This window comes from Malania oleifera, chromosome 8 (assembly GCF_029873635.1).
Source record: "Malania oleifera isolate guangnan ecotype guangnan chromosome 8, ASM2987363v1, whole genome shotgun sequence".
NCBI lineage: Eukaryota > Viridiplantae > Streptophyta > Magnoliopsida > Santalales > Ximeniaceae > Malania > Malania oleifera.
In genome coordinates this window covers 27,671,598-27,690,827 of record NC_080424.1, presented here as the reverse complement: position 1 = coordinate 27,690,827, position 19,230 = coordinate 27,671,598, and the positions used below count along the sequence as shown (strand labels likewise).

Sequence of the window (19,230 nt, the reverse complement as noted above, 5' to 3'; positions counted from 1 at the left end):
TTTACCCTGGTTGGCCAATCAGGATAGATCCAGCCTTCGGGCTGCACAACCCTGTCATGAGGGGTTAAATCATGAAATACAGCCATCTAGGGAAATATTCTCAGATATTATGGTATTATCAGATTTTTAGAAATAGTATTATTATTATGAAAAGTAATTTCATACAGTTTGACATGTTAAATTATGTAGCTAAAGGTTGTATAATATGTTATGTAGTATCAGCATTTTCAGTTTTAGTTATTTGTACTACTCTTAACTCGGATTAATTTTTACAGATCCACATCTCAGTAGCCACACACTAGTGATAACATGTTTCGTCTTATTGAGTTTTGGCTTATCCCAGTGTTGAATTATTTTTCAGGTGAGCCAGTTGGGCGAGCGGAGCAAGCTTGCAGATAGAGGAGCTATTAGTCTACCCTTTTTGAGAGTGAGTGTTTTTGGGATTCAATTTTGTTAGTCTTGGTAGTAGTAAGAGTAGTTCTTAAGAGTACAGTGAAATATGTAATATTTGTGGAATATTGAGACACTCTGGTATTGTATAATTATATATGGTTATGTTTATTTGACTTCCGTTTCTCGCTGCTTAGGTTGATGGTTGGGAAAAAAAAAAAAAACCCAATTAAATAGTAGGTTGTTACATCATCCTTCTTAAAAAATCTTAATTATATGATGAAGAATCCAAATGTAGGTCAAAATATTGTCTCCCTGGAGCTAGGTTAAGATCTTATCTCCTTGGCATTAGATAGAAGGTTGTTGTCCTTGTCATAAAAAGTCACAAAACTACTTTATTATCAAATAAATATATATATATATATATATATATATATATATATATATATTATAACAACGTTGAAATATGACCACCCATGCATTGGGTGGAGTATGTATCTCCCTAGCGCTTGGTTGAAGTTCGATCTCTCTAGCCTACACAAGTTTGCACAAAGATCAATAACATTACTAGCTTGCTTTAATTCAAGTAAGAATCAAACATATCAGTTTAAACCCAACGCATCTATAGAGTTCCATCTTCTAAACCACAATATCCAACTAAAGCATATAACTCCATAGATCACATGACATATAAAGCACTTACCTCGCAACATCCAAAACCAGTAAGACAATATTTTTCTCCATTTGAGATGGAACCTACCCAAGACTTGCCTAAAATGTTATATGAATATTCAAATAATTCATGTGCTACAGTTATGAAACTCTATATATGTGTGATCCTCCCAAGGTGTTAAGAAATTCTTAAAACCATGTAAATCCATTACTCCTGAAATTAGGGGAGGAATGGTGCAATTAGGGGGAATCCACATAGGACAAAGAGCATCAAGTAGACCATCCTAATAATATTGAGATGTATCATGAAATTAGCCAAGTAATTAAGAATCAAGAAATTGAGTAGCATAGCCAAGTGGTAGTAAGGTTTACTTAGTCAAGTAATAAAAGTTAGCCCTACGGTAGGAATCATGTAAAAACATGCTATTGTCATCTCCTGCCATTTCATTCCCTCCATCTCTATTATATTCATATTTATAAAGTCATGTCATGGTTTGTGGAACATTAAACCTTCCTTGCATGAAAACTTCATACAAAGAGTGTGAATTGTGTGGGCTAAAATTTCCTTGCTGATGTGAAATTAGCACAAAAAAAAAAAAAAAAAAAAAGAAGAGAGACAATCAAAATAAAGAAGAAAAACATGAATTTACATGGTTTGGCAATGTGCATATGTCCATGGAGTCTCTATGCAATCTTAATTATCAAGAAAAAACTTCCTTAGGGTTTCAACCCTTGACCACAATGTGTATATATAACCTCATCTTAAAACCCCAAAGTACCCTCATATTAAAACATAGTTACATTATTGCGCCCTAACTCACGTATTGTACCATACCGCGGGGTTGGACCCTCCCAAGACACTAGTATGCTCGCCAAGGCTTGGGTCCTTAACTACAAAAAATAATATTTATATATCTAACAATCTCAAGTTTGGTAGAAAGTGGGGAAGTCGGGTGTCGATCCACATGGACTAAACCGTGCAATTATAAACCTTATCTCTGTTAGTCTATTGTTGCCTCGTGTAAAAGAAAGTGAAAAAGGTGGTATTTTGCAATGAGTGTTCTAACAACTTATGGAAAGCATGTAAAATCTAAGTTACCCTACTCCTATAAAGTGATGCTTAGATATGAATCAACCACTAGATGCCATGCCTCTGACTTCGCTCAACTAGCTATACATAAAAGTACTAACCCAAGAATCCCAGGCCAAGCAGGAAAGGGTCATTCGAGGGCATAGGGTATCCAGGGTTCATCAACCATCCGAGCACAGTTGGGAACTAGAGTATACCCTGTCTCAACGATCACACGAGCACTTCCGCAGTTCCGTAGCCAACTACTTCTAGCTGGTTGAGGTTGTAGTAGTGCTTATCCTTTCATACAAGACTTCATCAAAATCAAAGCAGTTAATTAAAGGCATGTGAATTGAAAGCATGTAAAGAAAAGTAGTAAAAATGGTTTCTTATTGCAAACAGATTCGTTTGTCACTAACGATCAGAAATAAAGAAGAGAACCACAACATGAATGTAAAGGAAAGCAAGTAAACCTACTCTACAGTGGTTCTCAATGGTATTCTAGGTCTGTCACTAACCCAGAATTGGCCAAAGATGAACTCCGAGCTCATGTTCGTAGCGAATATTTATAGGCTCTAGGGTTTAGAAGGTTTGATTTTCAATTTAGGAAAGTTTGCAGCAAATCTGGCGTAGAAAATTATTGCTGTCGACCAAGTTGCTCCCATGCTTCCCTTGATTGCGCCCTGGTCGAGACTTGCGGGAAATTAGGGATTTGAATCTTCAATATTTTTGACTAAGTCACTCCATAGGGTCTTGCTAGTCGAGTTGATGGTCAAAACTTACAGTATCTTGAACTTCAGGAAATATTAGGAACTCGACATAATCGTCCTTTATGGTCACTCTGGTCGAACACTTCGTCGATACTCTCGGTAATTTTGGCTTCAACATGCTTCCGTATCTCGACTTGGACGCCCCTTGAGAGTCACCTTTTCAAAGACTTGGTCGATCCTTGTAGCAATTCTTCTTCAGTCTAAAACCTTGGAGTTTGTAGATGATGACTTAGTCGCCCCTTGTGTTACTACTTGCACCAATTGGTCAAACATAGAATTCTTTTCTCTTGGTGATCCGAGGCTTTAGGAACTTGGCTGAACATCTAAACTGAGCTTTGTGGACTCCAAATTCTCCTTTAGCTTCTCATATGCCTAACTCCTTGGTTTTAACCTGTTTTCCCTGAAAAGACTAACAACCGTTGCATAGCTCCAAATAGTGATAACAATGCGTAATTATATAATAAAGTAAGGATAAACAAAGATAGATGAGGGTCTAAAATCATTCATTTTAGGGACTCATCACAATCCCCAACTTACACTTTACTAGTTCTCGAGCAAAGCAAAATCTAAGAAAATTCTAAAATCCTATCTACCCCTTCTTTCGTGGGAAATGTGGTTGCATTTACTGTATGTAACAAGACTTAAAACTCCTAGGTTGATCCTAGTGGATGAGTTCTAGTCTCATGAGGGTTTCTAGGGCAATACTCATAAACACCAATTCCAATGAACATTAAATGAAAATGCATGCAACACAAATATACCATTTCACATACAAGAATATCACCTAATTACATATAAGCTCTTTTATACATAACTTTTCTACACATGCAACTCCAAAACAAATCACTCATGCAAGTCTCAACATTATACAACCATCACGAACAGCATATTCATAGAGAGTCAACCAGCAATTATACTTCAGAGTTAATGTAGTCATATAAATTCGAGTATAGATAGGTGAAATCATAAGGCATGTGTAAAGTGCATGACTCGTTACACTTAGGATATCCATGGACACTTATAGAACGGTCGTCTTGACTTAACCTCACAAGCATATCCTCAAAAACACTCAAGAAGATGAGTTCACTCGTCATATGTAAGGGAGAGTGTCATGATCAAACATCCTATATATTTTAAGAAAAAATGCTAAAGATATGCAGTGGACTAGTCTGAAGAGGATCTAGCCTATTTGTGAGGTGTCAAGTCCTTCACCCTAACATCTTCTCACCTACTCGCCATATCTAACCAAAACCACCCTAGATAAACTTAGTCATAGACTAGGTGTAAATATATCTTAAAGCATTGGGTAGCTGAAGAATCTTCACACGTGTGGAACATGTCTCGTGTCCCTAGCTTGACCTTTGTTGTATTCATGGGGCAAGTGTACTCATTCTTTTGCTCATTTTATTCATTTTACATATACCCTTTTCATGGTCCGCCAGGACAATCATTACAACTCTTTGTATCTTCATACCACCACTGAGAATTAAACTCAAACAAAAGTCTCTGAAATAAATCTATATCTAGGGGTGGTTCAGTCTTCACATCTTAAGTAGGTTACAAGACCTAGATTTTTATCTCCTCACTCGATGTCACCTCTAAGCTAGCAAGCCAAGAATAAAGACAAGTATATAAAGAATAACTAGAAAAAGGAAAGTTGAGTTTCAAAAACTCAGAGTTTGATGTCAGCAACTCAAGAAATAAACGAACGATTCAACAGTATCTCACAAGATGTCATAGTCACCATGGGTGTTCTCTCAGTACTCTCAAGGAACCCTAAGAGTTACGAATCACGTGTAAGTGTTTTCAAACTTATAAGATACCATGTGAATACTAGAATTTATATAGTCAGATTAACACAAATGAACTAGTAGTCAACCGACGTAGAGTTACAAATCTTAGATTAGCCAAATTAACACAAATGTTTGCCACCCGCCTATTGACACATCCCTGGTAATTCACCGGCGAAATGCCTTAAGGAGGAATCAAACTCATGACCTTGGCGTCTCCAAAGTCACAAGTTTGTCTTTATGACTGGAGTTGGCCCGATTGAATCGAGAAAAAAGAGTTATTTTATGGCCTAGAGGAGCAATATATCTAGGGACCCCCCTCTCCAACCTTCCTTTGCTTTCCTATACGTATATTCTTTTCTTCTTTTTTTTTTTTTTTGCCCTTTTTAATTTAGTTTCCCCCGTTCTATCATCCATTCAATGGACAGATACACAGAAGCAGATTACACATTGACCGTGTCAGCTCGCACTCAATAGAACATGAGTGTGAATAATAAAGGGGCAGCAGCTTTATTTTTATTTTATTTTAGCTGTTGCTTTGAATCTAATTAGAAAAAGAGGGCATGCAGGCTCCTTTAGCAGCGCTTCAAGTCAAAACAACCTTTTTTCCATACACGTTGTTCTGTCGCACTTTATTTAGAACGCAAGTGCTATCCACATTTCCAAATTATCTATGCATGGAATGCTTCTATCACACCCTATACCGTGAAAAAGTAGAGAACACGCATCCATGCACGTTGGCAGCCCAGCCCAGCCCATGATGTGATGAAACAAGTCCCCATGCATGCACCACATGAGAGAGAGAGAGAGAGAGAGAGAGAGAGAGAGAGAGAGAGAGAGAGAGAGAGAGAGAGAGGGTGGAAACCTTGTGGTCATAAAAGAGACACAAATGACTGATCATACATGTAGCAGATAGGAGAAAGTTGATGGGCTGATAGAACAGAGCATGCATGTGCAAAAATATCCTGATAAATGGAATGATTAGATTGTAGGTGACACCATACGTGGGGAATGAGAAAAATTAGGCGAGCTAGCTGTCCTGGGATATGGAATATGAATGGGGAAAGTAAAATATCGCTTTTTTTAAGTGAGTTCTCTTAAGTTCCTTTCGGTGTAAATTTGGAATGAAACCCGGTCTCCAAGCTAAGATAAACTTGCTGAAGACTTTGGTGGTGTGCCACTTTGTAAAGATGATTTGACCTACATAAACTAACTTAGATGTCCATCAATTCAAGCATTGAGAATGACTTAAGTAAATATTAGTTGTATTCTTTCAAAGTTTTGTTGGGGAATGAGAAATATGGAGGTGATGACAAAATACATGATAGGGCAAGATGATCTTATTTTTTTAAGTTTTTTTAAAAGTAATTAATTATCAAAAAAATTAAAGTAATCAGCAATCAATCATACAAATAAGCCACATAATAAAAAAAAGAGTACGACCAAGATTTACATGAAAATACTTTGGTATAAAAGGAAAAATCACGAGATCGAAATTCATTACCAATCTTCCACTATTTCAAAAGAGTAGGTAGTAATATGTCTTCTTTATTTGAAACTAAAGACATACAATAAACTAAAATCATCAAGAATTAAAAAAAAAAAAATTCTTGGCATACAAAATAAAACAAGTCATCACCATCAAGGTGGCCGGGATCAATCTAGAATAAAAAATGGAGAGATCTTGCCCAAAACTAGAGTGTTATTGCAACCATGAAACCAATTCTATAGAACTCCAATTGACAATTAGACCATCTAGAATGAAGAACAATGAGTTACGAACAAGCTATTAAAATTTTAGAACAATAGGATGAGAAATCGCCATCTAATCATCGCAATCATGATGATTGTGTAGACCACTTTTCTTTTCCGCCTCACTCTCTTCATGGTTGGCCCTAGGCATGCATGAAACACTCTTAACTTCTAGCAATAACTTCCCATTTATTGCCTTTAACTTCTCCAAATATGACCATTCATCTTCTAGTCAAGTCATGACTAATTAATTAATGAACCACTCCATTCATGATACCTAAGTGGACTACCCTCAAACATAAAAGTCTTCTACTTCTACTTTGACATTGATTCCATTTGGACATTGGCCAAGACATCTAAGTAAATCATTCTATAAATATGGGTCATCTTCTACTTGAGGATCATGCTGAGGATCCTCTGCCTTAATTCTAGGAGATTATTTTGTACATACTTTTTATTTATTTATTCCCTAATTAATATGTAATTAATATTTAATTATTACACACAATACTTAATTCAATATAAATAAACAATATTCACAAAAGTGTGGTAGTTTTTCAAATCTTTTCATGGTATTAGAGCCTAAATGATCCAACCTAATTTTTCGTTTAGCGCCGCTGCCGCAACCCTATCTAATCTCTTTCTCCTCCCTCTCCCAGCGCCGCACGCATTCCCTTCCCTTCCTTCAGCTGTCGTCGTAGCCAGCCATCACCCTGCAAAATCAGTGACTCAGACGACTTGGTAATCTACTTCCATCTATTGAAATTTCCTCTGATTCAACCTACAGAACCATTGCAACACCAGCGACTCCCGTACGACCTCTCCTTCATCCACAACTCCGTCCCCCGCGTGTACTCCCTCAACAATGATCCAGAAAACTAGCGCCTCCGACAACCAGTGCCATCAACACCTAGTCTGTAACTCGCCGGTTTGGATCTAACGAACTGTGCTAATTCGACGATTCTGATATTCAAGTATGAAATTCCATTTTGACTCAGATTTCGAGCTTTCACAACTCAGACAAAGAGGTACTGCATCGGTGCCACGAGATCGAACAACGCACTGCTTTCTAACTCCTTAGTGAACCTTCCAACGATAACTCTCGAAGAATACTCTCCGTTGCTGAATCTCTGTTGCTGACGTCAACGCACTAACATCGCTAGATACCATCTCCCTTAACCAACAAACCAATGTCGTCACCACCCATGGCTGCCGAATCCACCCTTCTTCCTTTCAACACCCTTATTCACACGGTTACGATCAAAATCTCCTCTTCCAACTATCTCCAATGGAAGAGCCAATTGATTTCCCTCTTAAAAAGCCAAGAACTGATCGGCCAAGTGGATGGAAATTTTGCGCCCCCACCCTGCTTTGATCATACAGATTCTCAACACCAAACATTAAATATGTGGCATGGAAAAACAAACACCTCCTTTGCCTTCTTTTGTCCTCCCTCACTGAAAAGGCCATGGCTGAAGTCGTGGGTCTCTCCCTTTCACGTGAGTTCTAGGTTATCTTGGAGAACACCTTCATTCATCGCTCCATGGCTCATGAAATCCATCTAAAGGATGATTTGGAACTAATGAAACGCGACACCATGTCTGTTTCAGAGTACGCCCTAACCTTTAAGGCTCTTTGTGCCCAACTTCACGCAATTGGACTACCTGTTGATGACATAGACAAAGTACATTGGTTCCTCAGAGGTCTCAGCTTGAAATTCTTGAGTTTTTCCATGGCACAAGTGGCACTCACCACGTTACCCTTTTTTCCCGACTTGGTACCCAAAGCCGAGAGCTTTCAGCTTTTCCAAAAATCATTAGAACCTACTGCCCCACCCACTACAACTTTCACTGCTACCCATCGCCACCCATTGAAGATGAAACTGAGGTCCACTTTCTTTTTAAATCAGCAAGGCCAAACTGGTGGCTTTGGATGTGGATAGGGGCGTTTCTCATCTGGACGTTGTTCCCCTCATTGCCAATATACCACATGGAGGGTCACTATGTGGATCGATGCAGAAAATGGTATGATCTCCATGGTCATGCCTCTGAAGCTTAGCTTACCAAAGCCCTCACCTCCTTGTGTTCCATCTCCGGATATAAGGCCTCGGAGTGGTATTTACATACAGAAGCTTCAGCCCACTGATTCCTGCTCAATCCAACTTGGATAAGTCCACTTCATATACGGGTAAGGATTGTGTTATTTTCGGGAATGGTGCATCACTACCCATCACCTACACTGGTAAAATTTTCCCTTCCTCTGATGTTCAACTGTTAGATGTTTTGGTTGTCCCTCACCTCACTAAAAATCGATTATCTATTACTAAATTAACGTCCGTTACATTTACTAATAATTTTTTTACTGTTCAGGATCGCCAAATGAGAAGGGTGGTGGCAACCAGTAAACAAGATGGCGTCTTATATGTGCTAGAACGTGGCATTCTGCTTTTGTTTTTGTTCTTAAAAATAAATCTCTACATGCTTCGAACGATTTAGGGCATGCTCACCTTGGACAAGTGAATCGTTCTGTTATCTCTCTTTCGAATAAAAAATGACAGCTTTATCTTACCTCTTTATTGTCATCTCCTTTATTATGTAGCACATGTCAAATTCCAAAGAATCACCAATTGCCTTATACTCCGATTGAACATGGATCATCCAAAGTCTTAGATCTTATTCATTGTGATATATGGGGACATTCTCCCGTAAATTCCAATTTGGGTTTTGCATACTATGTTTTATTTGTTGATGATTTGTCCCGAGCTAAAACTTCCTATAATATAAACAATGCCATCTCTGCCCTGAGTCTGTTGCTCCACTTGCATCACATGCCCATTTAAACTATGATATTGTTGACCCAAGATAGAACTTCCCGCATTTATGCCTTGAGTATCTAACTCTACTTGAATTACATGATTACTGCTGTCGCAGCTTTCTGACATTTTGTTGACTCTATGAGTCCAATCTTGTTTTGATAGTGAAAAATCACTTGGTATTTAATCTATGCATTGAGATTATGATTAGGAATATTATTTAGCATGCATGGAAGGTGAGGAAGGCATAGAAGCCACGAGGATTAAAGTATATACACCTGATACAAACCTCGGAACTAAAAGAGTAGAAGGATGAAGAAGCAAGCCTCAAGTTAAAGACCTTAAATGGGAATGGGTATCAAAATTTGATGTATTTACATGTCATATGATATATTTTGAAGCTCAATCATATCTTAGTTTGAACTTAGGACTCATGCATTTCATGAAAAAAACATTTACATTGGTATAGGTTGAATAAATTTTTCGAGGCAATAGTGGCCTCGTCGACAAAACCCATGGCCTCGTTGACGAACACATGAAGGCCACTCGATGATAAATAGTGTTGTCTCATTGACGAAAAAATACCGAGAGTGCAAAAATTTCAGATAGTGCTCTCGTCGACGAACACATGGCTTCGTAGATGAACGAGTGTTGTACACTCGTCAATGAACGTACCCATTCGTCAATGAAGATTGGGTCGCTAACTTATGTTTCAGCTCATACACGGCTGGAAAATCTTAGTTTTTACTTGATCCAACGACCAAGATTCGTCCTAGGGCCGAGAACACCTATAAATATATCTTCTAAACCCTAGAGCACCAGTTCTTTGCCCATCTCTTGAGAGCTTTGCACACTTTCGGATCATTCTTGGCATATCTCTAGAGAGTGTTGAACATATTGCAAGAATTGTTGTTTGGGCATTCGCATATTCAAGATACAAACAAATACACTCACAACTTCTGCTAAATCTAGTTTGATCTTGAGGTTTGGAATAATAGTTTATTGATCTTTCAATTTTCTAATACACTTTGTTCACTCCATTATTTGATTAGCTAAAATTTTTTTTGGGGGGCAAAAAACAAAATTTCCTAGCTATTTATTTGGAAAATATTTTTGGAATAGTAGTCTAAAGATTGAATCCCTGTGATTTTCAAAAGTATATTTATATTCAAGGAGATCTATCTTATCGGTGCAAAAAGGTATCTAAAATAATACATGTCTTTAAATCTTTGATATACTCAAAGTCACACTTTAATTCAAAGATTTAATCTTACGAGTTATTCTCTAGCAAGAACCTAGATCTGTATCATTTTCAAGAATTTATTTTGCTATACTTGCATAAAGCATTTTGAAAATAATCCTAAGTTCTCCAAAGTTCCTATTGGATAACAAATCAAGTTGCTTTTGGAGATATTGATTAAAGGAAAATATTTTAAGCATATCATACTTATAACGATTACATCATTAAATACATATTGAGCTTCAGATTGTTATCATATATATGAGCATGTGTTAGGTTTTATTGTACTCACTAGCTTGTATAGAAACATTTGAGTTTTTGCAGAAATTGTTATTTATATTGTAATCACGGTTCGGGGTGTCAACCGGGTGTGAGGAGGAAGTTGTATCTCTTGTAAGTAGCGGGTTATGAGAAAGATGTATCTCTTATAAGCAGCGGATTGTAAGGGAACTTCCGTCCTAGTTAAAGGAAAGGATTATTTAGTGGAATCCTTGAGTAGGTTACTCAAGGCGGGGACGTAGGCTAGGGTAGGCCGAAATTCGTAAAATCGAGTTTGCATCTCTCTTATCTTTATCTCTATTTAAATTCCGCGTAATCATATTGCGTATGTGTTGATCAATTGGTGTATGTTTGAATAATTGGGTAACATTGTATGCTTGATAAAGACATTTAAAACTACGCATTGGATTGATTAATAAAATTGATTGAAATAGTAATTGGGAGCTTGCAAGTTTGAAATTATCATTTACAAAATTAGAACTTAAAGGATCTAGTTTTTTAGAATACCCAATTCACCCCTCCCCCTCTTGGGATAACACCGTAATTCACACATTTGTTTCTCTTCCTTTACTTGAGTACAGTGCCCCACGACTTTCTCACTAAAAGTCATATCCTTGATCACCCATTTATTTGTCACAGGATCACCCAGCTTGCACCCACTTTTCTTATACCCTAGAAAGATGTATTGCCAGGACATAACACCAAGTCTAAATCCTCCATCACTAGAATAGTGCACTAGTGGACATTCACTCACACCCAAGTAGTCTACCACAGAATCTGGTCATAATTCACCTGCAACTGTCCCATCTAACAATACCTTTGGCTATCAGTTACGCGAGAAACTCGCCATACTCATTGACTTCACCAAGAAGTGCCCTGCAAGCCCTACAAATAACTTCTTGAACGAAACCAGCATACTCAATCCCTATGTCTAACCCGAAGATCTCTTTCCCAGTCTGGTACTCTACCTTAACTACTAGTTTAACCTGGTAAACACATCAACATCATCAGGTTTGTGCCATATAAGATAAACCAAAACCTTTCATGATACACCCACGGAAAACATATGTCTGCTCTGTGAAGCTATCATCACTGGTCCCCAAACATATGAATACATGTAGTCACACATATGCCTTAACCATATATGCCACAGAACATCTGACTCAGATTCTACAGTTGCAGCTCTACCTACAACTGTATCACCTTGCAGTGCATAGATATTTCTCGCTACCTTTTCTCCTTTCATCACTATCAAGTTGCCTTCACACACTTTCATTTCCCCACTTTTAAACTTGTAAATGTATTCATTACAGTCTAAAATGCCCAATGAAATAACATTCTTCCTTAGACCCAGTACATGCCTTACATCACATACGATTCTTATAACATCAACCAACATTTTGATTTTGACATTTCCAATACCAAGTATTTTGCATGAAATATCATTTCCCATCAAAACACAACCAGTATTAACTGACTTGTAGGTATCAAACCATTTTCTATTTGTTGTCATGTGATAAAAAAATCCAATATCTAGGATCCAAGAATCATTTGTGAGGCACTCCAAACTTGATGAAACACATAGCATATCACCATCACTGCTTTTTGAGTTTTCTTCCACTATATTTGTAGATTTTGACGGACCCTACTAATTTTCAGCATTCCCATTCTTCCACTCCGGATATTCCGGTCTTATATGCCCAATTTTACCACACCTAAAACACTTCACATCATTCTTCTTCCCATACTGCAACTGAGATCTGCTTCGGGACTTACATCTCCCATGTTCTTAGTTACTTTTCACCACAAGTCCTTCACAATGTGAAACATCATCGCTGACCATTTTTTTTCTATGAAAATAGAGCAATGCATTTGTCATCTTTTCCAAATTTAGGCTTTCCTTGCCCCATGTAAGAGTGGTAACCAAGTTCTTATAAGTTTAAGATGCAGGTAGGGAATTTTATAGCATTAGCGCCTTGTCTTCCTCTCGAACTTTACATCAACTTGCACCAAATCACTCACAATCTGATTGAAAATGTTGATATGCTAATTCAAATCTGAACCCTCCACCATCTTAAGCCAATATAGCCTTTGCTTAAGAAAGAGTTTGTTCGATAAAGACTTAGACATATATTAGCTTTCTAGTTTACGCCAAATTGCTGCCGGAGAATCCTTTTCCATGACGTGATACAACATGACATCGGCCAAATACAAATAGATCGTTGATATTGCCTTTGCCTCAAATTCATTCCATGTTGTTTTATCCATACTTTCTGGTTGAATTCCACACAATGCCTTCACCATCCCTTGCTGCCCCAAGAGATCCTTCACCCTTCTTTGCCAAAAATCGAAATTTTTGACTCCATCAAACTTGATAGTGCCAAATTTTGCAGATGAAGATGTAGATGTCATTACAACAATGCTTTGATACCAATTATTGTGTAAAATACCCCAAATATGCATAGCGGAATTTATATATTTGTATGTAAAAGATCAAACACACTACAACAATCTAATGATGAATAGAGGACAATTCCACAACCATAGCAAGTAGATTAAAGCAATAACAATCACAAAGACACAGAAAATTATGTGGTTCGACAATATCTACATCCACGGGAGCAAAGGATTCACTATATTCTTGTGTAAGTTATAAGAGCAATACAAGAATCCTCTAAATTCTCTCTCAACAACTCTTTTTTTCTCCATATACAATATACACTATGTATATATAAGTCTCCTCATAGATTTCCCACCGAAACCCAACCATATTAACATCCAAATATTCAAAATTTAAAATCTGCACTGGGTGTCTTGAGCCAAACCGTTGGCTGTTTGGACCAAATAGTCGACTGTTTCAGCCAATTAGTCAACTGTTTGGGCCAAATAGTCGACTGTTTCAAACAAAATATAAATTGTTTGACTTTTGGAGCAAACCAACGACTGTTTCAGCCAAACAATCGATTGTTTGCTGCTGCTCCTCAGTACAAGTGATTTTCAACTATGTTATTTTTTTTTTTTTTTTTACTTTTGTTTATACAATCCATCAAGTATATGAGTCACAAAAACACAATACATTTAATTCAAATCAATATCTTAATAATTAACTACCCAGTTGTGATCATGCAACCACAACATACATAAGAAAAATGACTAACAAACCTATACATAATTGTAAGAATAAGGCTAAAATAAGTAGAACCGCAAATTAATTAGAGCAAAATATTATTATTATTATTGTTGCTGTTGTTATTATTATTGCTATATATTATTAATATTACAGCATTAGAGTACATGGCATATATATATTTTTAGTGGAAATTATAATTGATGAGACTCAGCGACGGCATGCGAGTCTCAGGGGAAGAGGAGGGTCTGAAAATGCTCCAGTAGAAATATGATCAAACACAAATTTGTTGGCGGCTTCAGTATAGTGAATGCCATCCCAATTCACACGCACGGAGGGGTCTTTGCAGGATCCCACTTTTATTCGGGTGCCATTCCCAGTGGTGATTGTGTCCCCGCAAAACCCACTCCCGTAGTTGTACTTCCCTCCATACCCGCAGCATGCTACCAGCGGCTGCTCAAACCCTGCATTAATTTAATCACAGCAGCACCAAGTTGGTGAAGGAAATACAGGTGAAAAATGAAACTGCAAGTAATATTCATCCCCTCGCACCAGCCCCGAGGCCTAGGGATTTTATTGAGTCGAACTATTCATGAGTTACTTGGCCCGATGATGACTCCTTTGAACTCATTTATTAAGTTAAACGAGTTGAGATCGATTTTATATTTCAAGCTCATCAATTAAACGAGCTGACCCTTGCTCTGCTTGATAAGCATATGAGTTGGCTTTTTTAACTACTCATTTGTGGCTCGATATCTAACTTGATGTTAAGCTAGAGAACTATAGCTCGACAGTAGGTTGGTTGCATATAAATTTTTTTTTAAATATATATATATATATATATATATATATATTGTTTGTTTCAAAATATTGTCAATTATCACTAATCTTTACTTGCTATATTTCTGTTCTACTTTAACTTTTCATAATAAATTGGGTATTCGGGCATGTGGTTTCATAAATAATGGAACAAGTGATCAGAACTAAGAAGGTAACTTGCAAAATTCCTAAGAGCCCTCAAAACCCTAAAATCCCAAATGCCCAAAGGCCCCAAACCATAGTCTGATTTTGGAATACATATATTTTATTTTATGAGCTTGTTCAAGTTTCATAGTAGATGGCAAACACAATTACTGCTACTAAATTTAAGTGGCTGATTTTTGAGTTGAGCATAATTATTCATGGAGTTAGAACTTGGAAGATTTTTCTTTTTGGTCATATTTTCTTGATGATCTTTAATTACTAGCCCTTTGATCATTCACAAATATTATATATTTACAATATTAATTAGATGAAATGAATCTATTAAAAGTCCTCTAATTTCACATCTATTTGGCTGAAACCAACTCAAATTCGAACTTAAGCTTGAACAGTGCTTTTAAGTTATACTCAAGTTTGACTCGTTTATTAATGTGAAACAAGTTTCATTCAAGTCGGGTTCAAGTTGAGCTCAACTTATTCAAGCTCGAACAACACATTTAAAGCTCATTTCAAGCTCTAACTCTTTTTAAGTCAAGCTCGAGCTTGTCAAAAAGCTCGACTCATTTGCAGTTCTAAATTAAGGTCCAAATGTGATGAAGTTTAGATATTCAACTAAGTATTTGAGATAATGGATTTACTCGATCTACTATCTATTTATGATTTAAATACTAACATAAATTTGGGAATAAGAAATTCCGATGTTAAATTTGAATTTGTATAAATTTAGATAAAACTTATTCAAACCTATGCCCTAAAATCTTCTTCCAAGCATTATCTAAGATGTTACTTCAATCAATTGATTTAAAAGGCCTTTTCCTAATTAAGGTTATGTCTGTAAGAACGATTCTAAGCTTTCTTGTGTATTTGGATAAAAATTAATATAATTTTATACTTTATTTTATTCAAATTAAAAGTTTGAAAATACAAATTCTGAAATACAATATAAGGTTTCCTTTAACCTTGGAAAACATTAACTAAAGAAAGTAAAAATATGAAAAGATTCACTTTTTTATGCTTGAAAGTGGTGAGAAATTCAACTCTAGAAAATTTTCTTGAAAATATATTTTTTCATATCTTATTATCAAGTAAACAGAGAGAGAGAGAGAGAGAGAGAGAGAGAGAGAGAGAGAGAGAGAGAGAGAGAGAGAGAGAGAGAGAGAGAGAGAGAGAGAGAGAGAATATATAGAAAAATAAATAACAAAAAGTTTGACTCTACATACCATTTATATTTAATTTTTCTTTATTTTTAATTTAAATGGAATGAAAAATTAATTTCTATTGTTTTTTTTTACAAATAAAACTTTGTATCCAAATCAATGTTTACGGTGCATTTGGAGGCATGGAATTCAAATCTAGATTTATATGAATTTTTTTTATAAAAAAAAAAGAAAAAGAAAAAATTACTATAGAACCTTATTAAATTTCTTCTAAGTTCACACATTCAAGTTCAAGTCATCAAATCCATATCCCAAATTCTATCTTTAACTACTAATTGTATCTTATTGGAATACCTCCTAAATCATATGAGAAGAAAGAAATTATATAAATGATCTCCCGTTCCACGTGTTCTCGTATGTCAGTTTTCTAAATTATGCACTTTATAAAAATGAGTCTTTCTATGATATTAATGAATATAAAATTAATTTATCACATGTCTAACATTTAAAATACAAGTACACGGACACGTGAAGAGGGAGTACCCCTATATAATTTCTGATCAGAAGCACCTTATGTTAAACAAGTACGTATTTAAAAATAATGCAAAAGGACTTACCATATTTATGTGGATCGGTGTAGAGAGAGTACTTGACAGAGTAAACATCTACATAAGTGAATGCAGCGGAAGGACGGTCCTTCCTGAGTTGAGCCACAGCCTCCTTCAGCCTCAGATTGAAATACTGAGCCACCTCGTTGTATGCCTTTGCACAGCCAGCGCCGTCGGTCTCCGTCACCGGCAGATTGGTAAAAATATAAGGAAGGCAGCCGAGGGGCCCTGTGTTGTGGATCCAAAATGATCTCCCTCCTTTCTTGTATATTTTCTGCATCATCATCAAAACATGAAAATTCATGAAATCTTAGCCCAATGGGCTTGTCTGTACATCTCAGTTTCAATGTTCTACGTTGGGCCTTTAATTGGTTGGGCCATTGAATATGCATTTTTTTTTATTTTTTCTACGCTTGAATGGGCTGTTCCTTTGTGAAAAATTTGCATTAAATGGGCAACTCATCGGGTATTCAAACCTAACCCGCTTAGTCCGCTAAAAAAATTTGTTAGATTTAGATTGACTTAATTACAAGCAGGTCACTATACCCAAAATCCATAGTCTGATTTAAATGAACCGACACGAACATTATTTTGCGTTTACGACACCTTAAACTTATGTTGAAAATATTACTACGACGTAGAAAAAGTCGACGTTTTTCATATTAGTGGGAATCACTTGATGGGGATGTGAACCTCTACTCGCAAGAGAAAAAAATTAATTACCTTAACATTGGTGGTAAAAGTGGTAAGCATGGCAGGAACCGATGCCTTGACTTGATCAGTAGACATGTTGAGGAAGAATCCTTCTCCAAGATCATTCTGACCAATATCAAATGTGTACAGAGCTTTGTAAAAGGACTTCTGCTCTGGCATTAACTCCTTAAACACCCCTCCTAAAATCATAATCAGCATCAATATTAATTAACTAATGCAAGTAATTAGCTAATGAGATTAATTAATTACCTTGTTTTCTAATAAATGGTGCTCTGGATTTGAGTTGCATGAACTGGGCAAACTGAATGTCAAGATCGAAAGGACTGAATCCACCCCGGGGTAAAATGTTGACTGGCTCTCGAATGGTGGCTGCGGCGGTGGCGAAATTGGCGCCGTGGGTGAAATTGGTCCCCATGGAATCCAGATAAGCGCTGAGAAATGGCAACCCAAAATCCTTCGCTGAAACCACGCGATTTGTACAACGCTGGTCAATTGGATGAACCCTATCTATGTAGTATTCCTCCCTAGCTAATTTATGAGTGTCTAAATCCTAAATGAGAAAATTATTATATGTACTGGGTATGTAAAAATAAAATAAAAAATATTTATCTAAAAGGTGAATCTCCTGTTAAAAACTTTACATCTCGAACGTCAGAAGAGATATCTCCATATAACAAAATATTAATTCAGTCCAGACACGAAAAAACAAATAAAAATTTGTAGGGAAAGCATCTGCAGCTAGTCGTGAAATATGGACCCCTCTAGCCATCTATGCCGCCGCCCCACTGCCACTATGTCCCAATCTTAATTGTCTCATAAAGTAATGGCATGGAAACCCACTACAGCTAAGAGTCCCAATTGAATGCCCGATTAATGGTTCCATGATCTGTCGTCTCGCCGGGAGCGAGAGAGAGAGAGAGAGAAGAGATGAGGAGCTAGAAATGCATGGATGGAGAAAATTAAAGAGGAAATATGTATATAGGGCAGGGGTACCTATGAAGTCGATGACGAGTCGTCCGTCGGAGAATCTGCCGGCGGGCATCCGGAAGAAAGTTTGACCGTAAGGAGGGGTTGGCACAGACAGGGAAGAAGCAGAGAGTCCGCCGGTGTCGGAATTCGAGTCCCCTAAATTAAAGATGGCCGGAAACTTACAATAGTAATTACCAGCTGCTGCTGCTGGCTGTGGAGCTATGGCTGATGCGCATGATGAAAGCAAGTAGAGATTACAGAGCACAAAAACTGCAGCATTAATTTTGATATTAGAGCTTCTGCTACACCAGTGGTAGTACCACCACTCCATCCTCTGGATTAATTAGATAAGGATCGACACAACTTGAAGGTGAGGGATCGTATGTGTGTGTTTATATAGATGTAGAGAGAGAGAGAGAGAGAGAGTCCTCGATTGGTACCATGCTTTTATTGTTAAAAATTTTATTGAACGAAGTAAAAATGTGATACCCTAATTTTTTAAATGATTATCTTGATTTAATCTTATCCATGGTCAATTATTGAACGAAGTAAAAATGGGGTACCCTAATTTTTTAAATGATTATCTTGATTTAATCTTATGCATGGTCAAGATTCTCTTGTCATTTTGTATATTAATTAATAAAGGTAAAGTAAAAATTGTCATATAGATAGGCCAGTCAGACAAAGTACGCTGCTCACACATGGATATAGACACTTTTTTTTTTTTTTTTATATCGCCGGGTGTCCTCAGCTGGCATCTACCAGATTACCGTGGGATGCAACACAGCCAAGACTATTTCCGCGCCCCGTGATACCGGCCCCACAGCACCACGAGGGTGTAAATTCAGGAACCTAGGGGAAACTCGAATCCAGGAGGCGCAAAGACTGACCTCGTGAGAG

The 19,230-nt window shown here is 37.0% G+C and overlaps 1 protein-coding gene across 1 annotated transcript; it reads right to left on the bottom strand.

The window, feature by feature from the left end:
- Positions 1-13,986: 13,986 nt before the first annotated feature.
- Positions 13,987-18,817, bottom strand: LOC131161724 (esterase-like). The gene is made up of 5 exons (XM_058117685.1): positions 18,355-18,817; positions 17,611-17,820; positions 17,371-17,540; positions 16,657-16,921; positions 13,987-14,365 (listed from the first exon to the last, which is right to left on the bottom strand). Exons 1-5 carry the CDS (start codon positions 18,659-18,661, stop codon positions 14,112-14,114), a joined length of 1,206 nt encoding a protein of 401 aa, XP_057973668.1. The 5' UTR covers positions 18,662-18,817; the 3' UTR covers positions 13,987-14,111.
- Between the last annotated feature and the right edge of the window lie 413 nt (positions 18,818-19,230).